The sequence below is a fragment of the Malaclemys terrapin genome, chromosome 13, assembly GCF_027887155.1.
Source record: "Malaclemys terrapin pileata isolate rMalTer1 chromosome 13, rMalTer1.hap1, whole genome shotgun sequence".
Taxonomy (NCBI): domain Eukaryota; kingdom Metazoa; phylum Chordata; order Testudines; family Emydidae; genus Malaclemys; species Malaclemys terrapin.
In genome coordinates this window covers 12102786-12117364 of record NC_071517.1, presented here as the reverse complement: position 1 = coordinate 12117364, position 14579 = coordinate 12102786, and the positions used below count along the sequence as shown (strand labels likewise).

The window sequence follows — 14579 nt, the reverse complement described above, 5'->3', positions numbered from 1 at the left end:
CTGGAAAAGTTAGAGTGGAAAAATGGAATAAAGAAAGGAAAAAGCGGTAACCTCACGCCTGCCCTCCCCCCGAACTCTAGCCACAATCATTCTCGTGTTCAGTGGCAGAAAAGGATTAACAACAAAAATTTCAATGTGAAAAGGAAATTTTTTGTTGAGTAATTTTCTGCAGAAAATAAACTAAAAAAGACATTTTGCCCTTGAAAACTTTTTTCAGTGAAACCCCATTTTTTAGCACGAAAATTTTGACCAGCTCTACAGCCTGGTTAACATTTGTAGCCATGCAGGCTAAGATGACATGGGAAATCAAAGTTTATTCATCAAGGTGCAAACTAATAATCTGTGGAGGGTCACTAAGGAAGTTCCTGCACCATCAGCAGAATTACATGATTGATTAGATTCATTGCAGGGTGATGGGTAAATGGGATTTCTGGAAATGGATTGGGCTTTCTCTGACGTGTCAGGTACCAGCCACTACCTGAGTCTGGAGTCCCGTGCCAGTGGTCTGATTGGCAGAATTGCACCTGATGGTCCCTGTGTAGAATCAGTTAAAGGTTACTGAGTTAAGAGGGATCTACAATTTTAGCAGTAATAATTAACTAGTTAGTATTTAAATGACAAATCACCCAGTCAAACTCAGTCAAAACTCCATTGATTTTCATGGTAGTTTAGCCTGGGTAAAGGACTTCCGGATTTGGTACACTGTTTGTACAAAAAGATGATAAAGTATGCATGCGCTCACTACTGCATTATTTACCTTCTGTTAGCTGTAAAGGTTTTTTTGTACAAGTTTTTCAGTAAAGATTTCTCCTTTCTCCTGGAACATTATGTTAAAGGCACTTAGGAAAAAGTTAAAACTCATAGAACTTATGGAAAAATCATTACCAGTTACTTAAAAACCACTGTAAAAATGAAAAAAGTCTTCTGCCTGTGGAGGTAACTTGGCTGTTTAATTAAAGACACATCACCCCACAGCAAGTCATGTCTCCCTTAAGCAAATTAAAATCTAAAATCAGGTGAAATGAATACTTCATAAGTGACACTAGAGGTTTAGCGTATTGAATGTTTTAATGCTCCAAAGGTTTAAAAGAGCAAATCCTACACATCTACTTCCCTGAGCAGAAAAACTATACCTTGTTGCTTTATGATGTTGGAGTTAAAAATTCAGGCACCAAAAGGAATTTAGATTATATTCTGTGACAATCCAGTTCTCACCAGTTTGCTTGCCCCCACCACTCCTAAGAACATTTGGCTACTGAAAAATATATGTATAGAAAAAATAAAGGGGGCAAATCCAAAACAGAGTTAGAAATCCAATTCTGTTGTCTAAAATTCTGTAAATTCTTTAACAACTTTTTAGTTGTTCTGACTCTGAGCCATCTTTCAAAATCAAGATGTTATAGAATGAGAGTCCAGGATTGTAAAGTTAAATGACCGTTCTTTCCAATTGTGTGTGTTATCATTAGTCTTAGCACTCACAGGGCTAAATCCACTATTCTTCCCTGGCTCCCTTAACTTTATATCCCTGGTGACGCAGATCCAAAGTTTCAACTAGATTAAATCCTGACTTCTTATTCATGCAACAAATAAATGAACTGCGGTGGCTCTTGGGACTAAAAACATGATCCTAGACTATGTTTATATGAAGGGCTGAGCAAAATGTACCATTTTGATTTGCTACAACTGAAGGTATAAGCCTTTCCTAGTTTCATTAGCTCTACCATAAAATATATACTTAGCCCTGCAGTAAGAAACATATTTCTTACTAGTGCAAAATTCTCATTTGTTTCTTCTCTACTACTAAAGTTTTTGGAGAGGTAATAATATTAGAAACTGATTATACATGAGGTAAAATTCTTGTTTCAGTTTAAAGCTTGGACATTACATAATATGATTAATAGAATTAAGGCTTTTACCTTAGAAGGGATGAAGGAAGCTAGTTATAAAATCTAATTTCCCCTCTAAAATGGCAGTGTGACCACAACAGCATTAAATGTAAGACCCCGACAGCAAGATGACACTGGCATGGCTTAAACTGTAAAACCAATTGTAAAAAAGATTTAGACTTGCTGTTTATAAATAAATGAGGGGAGGGGGGGAAATAAAGACGAGAAGATAGTCAGTGACATGCAGTGATTACATCTTAACCTTTACCATATGATTTCTCACAGCTATTGATTTCTGGAGTTGGGTTATTTAAAGTAGGCTATCCTATCCATCAGCAGAAGGCGACTGTTCAGCCAAAGAATATAAGAGGGATCTTAAGTTAGAATCCAAACATCCCATTTTAAAAAAGATATTAAAAACAAAATCCCACTTCCTAATATTATTGGACACTAAAATGCACTTCTTTACAATCAGACAGCATAAGAAGTTTGCTGTACTGTATAATATTATTTCATATTGCTCTATTGCAAAATGTTCCTTTCCCAATTTCCAGGAAAGTATCGTAAGTACATAAAAGCTCCTCTTAATACAATACAATAAGCTTAAAAGCAAAATTTTCCTTATTCAGAAACAATGACTTTGGGCACTATTTAAATATTTGCCCTTTTTGCTGCTTGTAGAACATTTGGATTTCAACACATTATTTGGGGTTGTTATTACTGTCACATATTGATAGATGTTTAGACAGTTCACTTACTGCGGCGAATACCACTCATTTTTACCTTCCAATTTGAAGGAATCTATCCCTCTGCAACCCTCTAGCATAACTCATTACAGGGCAAATAAATCTAAAACCTCCCACAACAAATGACACCAAAATTTAATGGAACATGAAATCAAGTAAATGGAATTGAATACAGTAATTAGTTCATATTTTAATCTGCAGACCTGTTTATTATCCATCAACAGACTAACAATTAAATCTTTGCTACTCAGATGATTCACTTTGTTTTTAGGAAAAAGGTTTATAGATATGTCAAAGCAAATTAATCAGAGAAATTTGGGAAACAAAACACACCATTTAGAGCTTTAATATTGGACATTGCTGGGATATAGTTTGTTGTGTGTTAAGACATTTATGGATATTTTATACTTTGTTTTTTACAGTATTGTACAAGTATTACTATATAGCCTTCTGGACAAGTGCTGAATTGTCCTGCATGGGTGCACTATAGGGAACAAAGCATAGACACATCCTCCCCCACTACCATACAGCTGTGCAGGACCCAGGCACAATACTGATGCTAATGGTCCCTGCTTACTAGGGGCAGGTTGGCTGGCTAGCAAGCCTAACTGGATGCCACAGAACCAAGAAGAGGGATCAGAGCCCCTCTCCCTCAGCATGCCTACTAATGTCTGGTAGGAGATGCTGGAGGAACGCAGCATCCTTTTTCCCAGCAGGTGTGCTATCCCACATGGATAGCAGAGGCATTCTGCCTGTGTCTGCCCTACCCAGGTGTAAAGTCTCAGAACACCTCTGCTCAGACTCTCTAGCTCTGCAGCCCTCTTCAGTTACTATTACAGGAGTGAAGGCACAAGCTGGCTCTTCAGCTATGTAAGTTTAAATACTGTACTTAACCCAGTATGGAATAAACAGACTGTGCTAATTATTGCTTGCATTCTTCTCTGCTTCACACAATGATCCTGAAAGAAGAAAATTTTAGTCTCCTGAAGATGTTTAGATGGGAGGCGGCAGGCCTTCCTTTCCTATGCTCACTGCTGTCACTTATTTAATTCTCCTTTCCTGAGGAAAAATCTGTAGGCAGGAACATGTGCTCCAAGTTCTTCATGTGAATGGCAGAGCTGCATAGAGCTTTGTAGGTGGGGACAGGGATGAGGGATTCAAAGAAGGAAGTGACATTGAATCAGAGGGCCTGAAAAATGACTTTTTCCACAGCCCTGAGCGACATGAGTTTTGCCGACCTAAGTGGTAGTGTACACATGGTCTTAGTCTGGGACTTCACTTGGGCCTGCACTATGGTGGCGCATCTATGGTGTTGTATTGCCATAGTGTAGATGCTTTCTACATCGACAGAAGGGTTTTTTTCCATTGCTGTAGTTAATCCTCCTCTCCAAGAGACAGTAGCTAGGTCGATGGAAGAATTCTTCTGTCAACCTAGCTGCATCTTGACTGGGGGTTAGGTGAAACTAATTATTGTGCTTAGGGTGCAAAAATTTCCACGCCCCTGAGTGATGTAGCTATGTCAATCTAATTTTTAAGCGTACATCATGCCTTGATTTTGAGATCCTCTTTTAATGTTCATTGTACAATTAAATGCTTTAATCTGTGAGAAGTGTGTCGAACCCACTTAATTACATACCAGATAAAGAATCAACTGCTTAACTGACTCATATTTCAAATCCTTTTATTCCTTATTCCACATTGCTGGAAACAGTCAAACACATTCCTGATAGAATAATTTTATATATATTTTAAAAAGCTTCTGCTGTTTTCAAGACCTTTAAGCATTACAATTCTCAATTATCTGCCCAGAGTCCACTGTGAAGTGATAATTAGGTGCTAAAAGGTAACCGGATTACTGTAGAGATCTCTCTTGACATCCTTTAACACCTAATTAGGCCACACATTAGAAATCCCTAGTGGTGTTCAGACCCTAATACACTTTAAAACAGTTTGGCATTACTGGGTTCTGTCCTCACAATTTTGCACCATCCTGTTGCTGTCAAGCTTGCCCTAGGTCTTTGCCCACTTGGATGTTGTCTTGACTAGAAAAATAGATGTGTCTGGACCATGTGGTAAGAACACAAATTTTTCCCTAGCGTGTAAAGCACCCTCATACCACATTCAGTGGGAGTTCAAACAGCTCAGGACTTGTCTACACTTAAAAGGCTGCAGCAGTGCAGCTGCAGTGAAAATGCTACCTTGTGTGGGTACTCCACCTCCCCGAGAGGCGGTAGCTCTGTTGACAGGAGAAGCCCTTCTGTTGACATAGCACTGTCTACACCAGGAGTTAGGTTGATATAACTGGATTTTCCACATGGCTGAGTGATGTAGTTATACTGACAAATTGCTAATGCAGACCAATCCTTAAGCCTTGTTTAGACTTGAAAGGTTTGCTATTATATGCTGGTCTATGCTTCTAGCATAGATGCAGTTTATACCAGCAAGAGTCCTTTTGTCAGTATAGCTTTGATCAGTTCCCTGAGCAAAATAGACTATACGGGCAAATGGACTTTTTGCCAGTATAACTGCATCTACAGTAGGGCTCTTGCTGGCATAGCTATGTTGACAAAATAAAATAAAATAAAAATCACACTAATAACCAGTACAGATACACCAGCAAAACATCTAAGTGTAAATCAGGTCTTAGACTGTAAACTCCTTGGGACAATGTCAGTCTTTGTTCTGTGGTTGTACGGCACTTAGCACAATGGGGGGGCCTGATCCATGCCTAGGGCTCTTAGGTGCTACTGCAATACAGACAATAATAATCAGCAACTCTCTACATCAGGCCCTGTAGGTCTGGAGAAATTTTGCAAAAAAAAAAAAAAAAAAAAAAATCTCCCCATTGCCACACAGATTCAACTCTGTGAGTGTTAGTGATGGTGGAAAATGTTTTAAAAATGTCCTTAACACACTAGGGATTTTCAAACTTTTCCCTAGCACTGGTGCAGCTGAGGAAGGGTGCGTGTAGATTTGAGAATCACGCCTGTATCCAATTTATACTAAAACTCCCACCAGGTCTACCAGCGCTGCTAGACCAATGGTGAGAAAGATGCTCATAAACTATTAGTACAAACAAGGTGCAAAAGGACTTGAAAATCATGGCAAATAGTTAATTACTTTATAGGGGCTCAAATGCACCAATTCTGGCGCCAGTCCTGCCCCCTGATTCTTGGACGAGTCACAATGATTTCACTGGGATTGCATTTGGGCACAATGGAATGCTTTTGACGATCAGGTCCTAGACTTGCATTTATTTTCTCTTAGCTAACGTGTTTTGCAAATATTTTAAGAAGTGCATTTTCTATTTATACTTGTACTGTATTTTTCTTTATTCTTTCTGCTTTGACCAATATTATCCTATTACTATAGTGACAGCTATGGGCAGTAGCAGGCCTGAAAGCATATGTTACTCCATAAAGTCAGCTAACAATTAACTAGTGTATCATTTCCTTAGTATTACTGCTGGGAATTGTAAACATTGTAAGTAACCCTTCCCAGACCGGAGAGCTTATCTAAAATCACCCTGTTGTTAAAAGTGGAGCTTGTTGGATGGAATTATACTCTCCAGGCCAAATTCAGCTGTGGTGTGAAAGCTGTTTCTTTGCTGAGGAATTGTACCAACTCTATACAACAGGGTCCATTTGGCCCTCTGTTTTGTATTATGGGAACAGCATAGCATGTGGGAACGTGATGCGGCTATTCAGTAATAGATATTTTACATAGAGATGGACCAAGTCCAAGCAAAGCCAACTCCAAGCACTTCCAAATCTTAAAAGTTTCAGCCCCATGTCTATTTTCTGACAGTGGTCACCACTTTTGCCAGCAGTTTTCTTCTTTTACTTGGGAAAGAGGTGTTGTATCCGTTGGCAAATATTGGATTTAATGGTGACCTGTGTACTAAGACAGACATAACAGGATGACCCTGTTTCAAAGCTAAAAAAAACTTCTGGACCCTTGGCCATTCCTTCCATGCCCTTTCAGTTCACCTCCCTCCGTTTCACATGTTGTTTGCTGGTTCTCATACTCATTAATGCTGGTTGTTTTTTTAACCTGTCAGAAGTGCTCTTTATTTGTTGGGAGATGGAGCAGTTGGAGAGAGAACCAAGTCCCACCTAATTTACTTTCCTTCTCTCATCTGTCAGCTGTGCTCTGTCCTCCAGCTCTCTCTTATTTTGTCAAAGATGCTGTTGATTTTTTTTTAAACCACCCTTTTTTGCTTTTGCTGCATGGTATTAAATATTGGGGCTGCAGTGCTGTACGTTTTCACCTTTCATTACAATCTATACTCTGTGTGACTTTTACTTCAACACAAAAAATGTATGGCTGATATATTTCTAATCCATCAATCTCTCCTGTGACTTTCTGAAACAATGCTGATATGCCAAATCGAATACAGGGCTATATTTCAGTTTCTTTGTTAAAGCGCACTATTTTGTATTGAATATTGCTCTTACTATTTAGATGTGATTAGCAAAGCAAGGTCGTAGTTATTAAAACACTCAATGTTCACTTACGAGTTAAACATTGGATCCAATGTACGTGTCCATCTATCACAGAATTTAAACAAGGCATCCACTAGTCAGTTATGTAAGACATGAATAATTTTATGAAAACACTGCCGCTGACTATATTATACATCTACATAGCTTTATACAAAACAAAGCAAATGATTACCATCAATTATAATAACATCATTTGACAAGCCTGCAATTAATCTGCTGCTCTTCAGATAACTGTTGTTGCACAATGCCAAAGAAAATGCCATGCATTCATTGACTCATCACCAGAGTCTATGATAGATGGTACAGATGGTAATGTGATTATTCATCTTCAACAAAATAAATAAGTGCTTTGTTGCTGGAAACTATTCCTTTTGATCTTCTAAAAGAATGACAACAGGGTACTCGAGATGTCTTTGAAGGTAACTCTAATATATCCGTAGTGAGCTGCAGTTCTTCTGAAGCATTATTTTAATTATTTACTTAGCATTTGTAGCGTGCTAGGTGCTTCAGACAGGAAGCAAGCTCATGGGAGATGGGTACAGCCAGGAGTGGTGAAAGCTTCCTAAAAGTGGGGGGAACCCCTACCCTGCCTCTCGCTCACTGCTCTCCGTCCCCCCGCCCATCTGTCACCCTTACAGCCTGGTAAAAGTGATTGGACTAATGCCCCCTGTTCCGGCACCCCTGAGTACAACAAAAAATAAGGATGGGAGATTAAAACTCTAGTATCCCTTCTGTATACAAAGCGACTGAATGATTGTCCCCTTTGAGCTCAGTCCTACCCATAGTCTGTCAGCATCACCATGTATATTGAAAAACTTGCTACCAATGCATGTACCCCTAAACTGCTGAAGGCATTGTCTACACTAGCACTTTTGTTGGTAAAACTTTTGTCGCTCAGGAGTGTGAAAAAACACCCTCACCCTCCAACCAACATAAGTTACACCAACAGAAGGGCCGATGAGGACAGCACTATGTTGGCACTACCGCCACTTGTTGGGGGTGGTTTAATTATGCCAACAGGAGAGCTCTCCAGTCGGCATAGAGCAGCTGCATGGGAGACCTTACAACAACACAGCTGCATTGGTATAGCTGTGCTGCTGTAAGGTCTCTAGTGTAGACATAGCCTGAGAGACTGATGAGAAGCATGTATCAGAGGGCAGGATCACTACTTTACAGTATCCCCTTTGCCCGCTATTATTTTGTCTCTAAATCAGGTCCTGATACTGCAAAGATATAACTTGTGTGGTTAACTCTCTGTCCCTTGAGCAGGCCCACTGACTTCAATGGGACTATTCACCATGTGAAAAGTTAAGCTCTGCATATTCTTCACAGGATTATGGTGTACAGTAGAAAATGTTGGACAATGGTAAGCAATAAAGGTAGAATCTCTTTAGAAACAACTACCACCTTCAATATTACTTTCTGGTTAATATTAGAATTTGATAATTAGTTTTGACTTTTCTTAGGAATATGATCGACTAACCTAATGATCCTTGTCATGGATAACCACCAGAGGTGAAAGTAAGCCGGTGTGGTGTACCGGCAAGAGCCAGTGCCGGACTGGCCCAGCTTCTCCAGCGGTGATTTAAAGGGCCCAAAGCTCCAGCTGCTGCAAGGAGCCCTGGGCCCTTTAAATCACTGCCGGAGCCCTGCCGCTGCTACCCCAGTGGCAGCAGGGCTCCAGCAGGGATTGAAAAGCCCTAGGCTCCCTGCAGTGGCAGGAGCACCAGGCCCTTTAAATCTCCGCACGAGCCTGGCTGCCGCTACCCCAGCCCTATCCTGAGCCCTGCTGCCCCGGGGTAGCAGCGGCAGGGCTCCTGCGGTGATTTGAAGGGCCTGGGGCTCCAAGATGCCTCTGTAGCTGGTAGCTCCAGGTTGATTTAAAGGCCCTGGGACTCCCAGCCACAGCCGGAGCCCCAGAGCCTTTCAATCTTGAAAGGCCCACCTCTTCCGGCTGAGGCCACGCCCGCTCAGGACTCCGGCGTACTGGTAAGTCCTTTAAATTACTTCCACCCCTGATAACGACACAGATGGCAAATGTACTGCATTCAGATTCTTTTTCTCTAATTGAAACTATGACTCTGAACGGTAAAAATCTGAGTGTTTCATGTTCTACCCTGCATTTTGTCTGGGTCTAATTTACAGGAAGCTTTTACGGTCTTTATGCTGCTGATTGTAAAATTTATTTTTCTGTTTTAAAGAATGAAAACTATTGTGCTGCAATTTCAGAATGTTCTTGGATAGCTAGTTAATAGTCTATTCAAATTCCTTTGAAAATCCCAACTTAAGAAAGGTAGGTGCCCTAAATCCATTGAAATTCAATGAGATTTAAGCACTGAAGGTGAAATCCTGGCCCTATTAAGCTACTGGGAGTTTTGCCATTGACTTCAATAACCCAGAATTTCATCCCTAATTTCCTTAGTCTCCTTGAAAACCCCAGCCTGAACAACCAAATCCCCAGCAATTTGGTTATTTCAACAGGTGAGTAGCATATATCTAAAACAACAATCCTATATTGCCCCACACACCTGGCAGTGAACATGCTGTGTTTGATATGATACACATGTATTACAATGCACAATTTAAAAAAAATTCCCTTCTTTTCGAAAAGGAGAGCAATTAGTTTGATGCTACCCTTAGCAGAAATGGAGAGCAGGTATTTCATACGGGTTCATTTTAAACTCCAAGTACATTGACGTACCTCCCCAGAAAAAGCTTGTCCGTTAAGTAGATGTTCTGATCCCTGGCTATCTTCACTTCCAAAGTGTAACCGGATCTCTTCCAAGCGATGACTGTATGTCATGGGCCCTCCAGAGATGTTCACCAAATGCTCTTTGTCTAACCGTAGAGAAACATGTCTCCCTGTATTATACATTGTCCCACTGACCTAAACAAAATGAATAAACAGTATAAAATTAAGTTTTTCTAAACCAGTGGTGAGTCCTAGAAAATAATGATACAGACTTCAAGCTTTTTCTACTTCAACACCTTCAGATTAATCTAACCATAAATCTTTAAAAAGATCAGAGATTAAATACCCAACTGAAGGATGTATTTCAAGTTCTGCTTTTAAATATTATACTTTATATTCAAATATTTTGCTAAATCCCTATGTACATATTTTAGCCACAGGCATGTGGTTAACACAATGAATGTGATTATTATACCTCTAAATAAGTATATATGTGAAAATATTCTTTATGCGAGACCTGAATAATGACTTCATTACAGAATTTCTGCACTGAAAAAGGGGAACATTTCAACTGCTGTATAAATAATTCACAGTATATTTAAACAAATCAGAAATTTAACACATTTTTTCTTACTGAAAAATTTATAAGAAAATTGTCTCAAAGCAGAGATGCTACAAAAGCCTTCTGCTCCCATTGGAATCAATGGTAAAACCTTCATTGATCTCTGTTATAAGGCTCCATATTTTGACAAGAATGTTCTGTATTTTATGTTCCAGATACATTAGTTATATCGATACAGAATTAACCTTTGTTAGTTCTTATGTCCCATCTCCTTTTAAAATTAATCTTTATTTTATTAGAAAAGAATGGAAAGATATGCTTTGTTTGTAAAATATAAACAAAAGTGACCTTAAAGTAACAACCCAGGTAGTATACAATGGAAGGAAAAGAAATTTAGTGCAGAAAAGTGTTTAATTTTAAAGAATGAAAAATATACTGTAAAATTATTAATTATATGAAAAATAGTGTAAGAACAGCCTTTAATTTATGCTATTGTAGGGAAAAACACATTTGTTTGAGTGCAGAATGGGACTGAGGCTTACTTCCTAAAATTCTGCAGGGATGCAAATACTACATTTAAATAACATTAATTAATATTAATTAGAAGAAAGTGTAGCAATGGTATGCTTTGCTGCACTTTAATTTAAAATTAAAGGCTTGACAATTATGTATTATATCCTATAGTACATTGGTACTGTAGTAATTAACATAGCTGCAGTGACATGTTATCTTTAATACTAATTACTGTTTAAATGACCTGTTTTGTTGCACAGTATGCTGTAAAGTTACATTATACAAACTGTGCGACAGAACTAAATGGGTAAGATAAAATAGTTTCTGTTTTTTTTATTTTGATACAGGTGTTCTACATTTATTTGGTGTTATTTCAATTTAGAATGGGGAAGAAAATGCATTTCTCATGTAAAGCAGTAAGCGTGAATACTGCAATTTATTTCACATTCAACATGATTGGAATTTTTAATATATGTCCTCTAGTTTTCTGGTTTAACTTTAGCATGTACAGTAATTAAATATCAAGTTTAGTTTAATATTTGGAAGCAGGTCAATTTTACTGAATCCAGTTACAGTACACTGCTTATGAATGACATAAAATTGCTAATCACAAGTAATGTGTAGTTTCAAATACAAATGATGGGGAAAATTGTTTAAAGTCATTTTGCTGATTCTCTAGTTTGGAAATTCACACTTCATTGAACATTCAGTTAGTTTTAGTAACTACAAAATATTCACAATCCATTTTCTTACTCTGCTTGATACAAATCTTAAATTAGGTTACCACCATTCTCTTTCTCAAGGTAAAAATGCCTCAAATAATTCTCTATAGTATATATGCAAAAAAGTAAGCTGGCCAGACTCCTGAAAAGGGATCATATTCTTTTGCCCTCTCTCTACCTTCTTTCAAAAATGCAGCACTTATAATGAGGCCACATTGTGAGTGCTTGGAATAGAAGTCTTCTATGCACACAACAGGTACAGCGTACCAGTAGCACAGCAAGCCTCTCTTATTACACGCTCCAGTGTGCCTCTGTTCTGACTTGGAGGGACCAACACTTAAGTAAGGAAACTGCTGCATGGACACATACACAGAAACATTATAGTTGTCAGGAACGACAGAATTAGAGACCTGCAACTCCAAATACACAAGCTCCTGCCACTTGAACTACAAAGGGTGTCAGGCCCCCTATCCTTACTGGGCCCACACACAAGAGGGAGACGTGACCAGATATACTAAGCTAGTGTGTTACAATGGAATACTTTTATGTTGAGCATTTATACTGAGGTAGTACTTACAGGCAGTGGGTAACATTTCCAAAACGCCCATGTGGCAGGAGCCTATATCAGATTTTCAAAAGTGACTAAGGCACTTTGGAACCTTAGTCTCGGTGGGATTAGGTTCCTTAAATCCCTTTTGAAAATGGTGAGTAGGCTCCTAAATGAGACTTAGAAAAAAAAAATTACCCCCCAAACCAGGTTGAACCAAAAGTCCCCAGACCTATTTAATCCCTGTCCTCTTTCTTGAGAGTGCTGCAATTACTCTTAACTTTCAAAGTGAGTTTTTGATGCAGGCACTTGCCCACCAGCTATTGGACAGGGAGAGAGAGAGAATTTATGTTCAACCTGGAACACATCTGAATAAGTGATTGGGAGGTTAAAAAAAATCCATGTGTCCCCTTCCCCCCCCACCCCCAATTAACCACTGTACAGTAGGCCATGGTTTTGTCACGGATACCTCCACAGAATTGGTGGCTGGTTGCAAAATCTGAAGCTAGCCCTAGGAATGTCTGGCTGAAGCTGTTCGAGGAGAGAGAGGCTGATGGTATCTGCCATCTTATGCTGCAGAAATGAACTGTGGAGTTCTACATATAGGATAGAATTTCTAGTATACACACAGACAAACAGAAAAATTAAAATAACCCCTACTGCTAAAATGGCAAGTTAAGGACAGGACTGATGCAGATGAGTCAGCAATAACCAGTTGCATGTATTTATTATATTTTGGCCCATTTGTATGAGGTGAACAAATCAAATCAGTAATTAATAAACAGGAACAGGACTGAGGTTATGTTTGAAACTGTTAATGAGCATTTGTAGCCTCCAGTTCTGTTTACACCTAAAGTGTGAAGTATGTAAAATAGTCTTGCAGAAGGGTCATTTTGCTTGCTTAAAACAGACTTATCTTAAAACTCATTTCAACATTCTGCCTACATAGGGTTGCTACAAAGAATGAGTATCTTATTTTTTTTTAAAGCTTATATTTATTATTTTGGTAATAATGAAAATATTGCCTTTCATCAGGTGAGACATCTGTCTGGACATCCTTTCCCACAACATTTTAAAGACAGGCTTTTGAAATATACTTAGGATAGAACATTCCCCCCCCACCATTTCATTTTGACATGGACCACAGCATAGAAAAGTCTGGGGTACAGAGGGAAGGAGTGGGGGCTTTGAGGCATCTTCTCAAATGTGAGGGTCTCGAGCTAGGTTGTAAATCAAAATGGCCAAAAAATTCATCCTCTCAATAATTTGCATATATGATGTCAGAAACTGGGAATGGGCAAACAGGGGATGGATCATTTGATGATTACCTGTTCTGTTCATTCCCCTGAAGCACCAGGCACTGGCCACTGCGGAAGACAGAATACTGGGCTAGATGGACCTTTGGTCTGACCCATTATGGCTGTTCTCATGGATCAAAAAGGCTTGTGTCAGCTGGCTGATGCTTCAGAGGAATACTCAGAGTAGTTCATAATGATAGCTTCTTGTATAGTCAACCTATAAAGATTCATATTAATAAGTGTAATAGACCATAAAATCATTTAAAACCTCTGCAGATTAAAAAGACTCTAAATTTGCACTGAAATGATAATTTTCTTCATTGCTGATCATTCTGTGAAATAAAAAAAAAAACCCTCTGTCCACAAGTAATACTCTGTAGGTGTTACTTCCTTTAAAATGTATATTGTATGTATATATAATATGCACCATGACACAAATGTACTTTGAGAACAATAATTTCTGTTTGTAGTATTTAGTATAGTTGGGAATATTGCCAAGTGATACTGTTCTATTGACATTAGAATTTGGTTTATATTGTAGATTAAAACAGAATTTAAGCAAAGACCATTATTAGCATAAACATAATTTTTTAATTTAGGTTTCATATCTCAATACTCTGCAGTGTAATGGGTTTGTAATGTCCGTAAAGAAGACTGTAGATATAAAGAAGAGGAAATCTACTTAGTTTGTGCTGTGTTTTCAGCAGAATTTGGCTATGATAAAAAAAGGTTCTAATCTCATTTACTATGAATTTGAAGTCTAGGAAATGAAGGAGCTCAGCAACTGTTGAGATTCAGCCTTTAAACAGTGAGTGACTGTAAAAGCTGACGGGCTCATTTTAGCCCTTCACACACTGAGCTATTGTTTTGTGGAAGGCAAAGTCACATGCATTACTAAATTCACAACCAAGTTACACTAATAACGTAAGACACACATTTTCCCCACACAGGACAGAAAAAAGTGACACATCTTAGCGTGAGAGACAAGGTAGGTGAGATAAAATCTTTTATTGGACCAAATTCTCTTGGTGAGAGACGCAAGCTTTTCTAGCTTACACAGAGTTCTTCTTCGGGTCTGGGAAATGTAGTCAGAGTGTAACAGCTAAAT

At 38.6% G+C, this 14579-nt stretch overlaps 1 protein-coding gene across 1 annotated transcript in view; it reads right to left on the bottom strand.

Moving 5' to 3' along the window:
* The window catches only part of CA10 (carbonic anhydrase 10), a 332189-nt gene that overhangs the window by 54841 nt on the left and 262769 nt on the right, over window positions 1–14579 (bottom strand). Inside the window, exon 5 of the mRNA XM_054046565.1 lies at window positions 9839–10024. Coding sequence (XP_053902540.1) covers window positions 9839–10024 — 186 coding nt within the window. The remainder of the gene's footprint in view (window positions 1–9838; window positions 10025–14579) is intronic.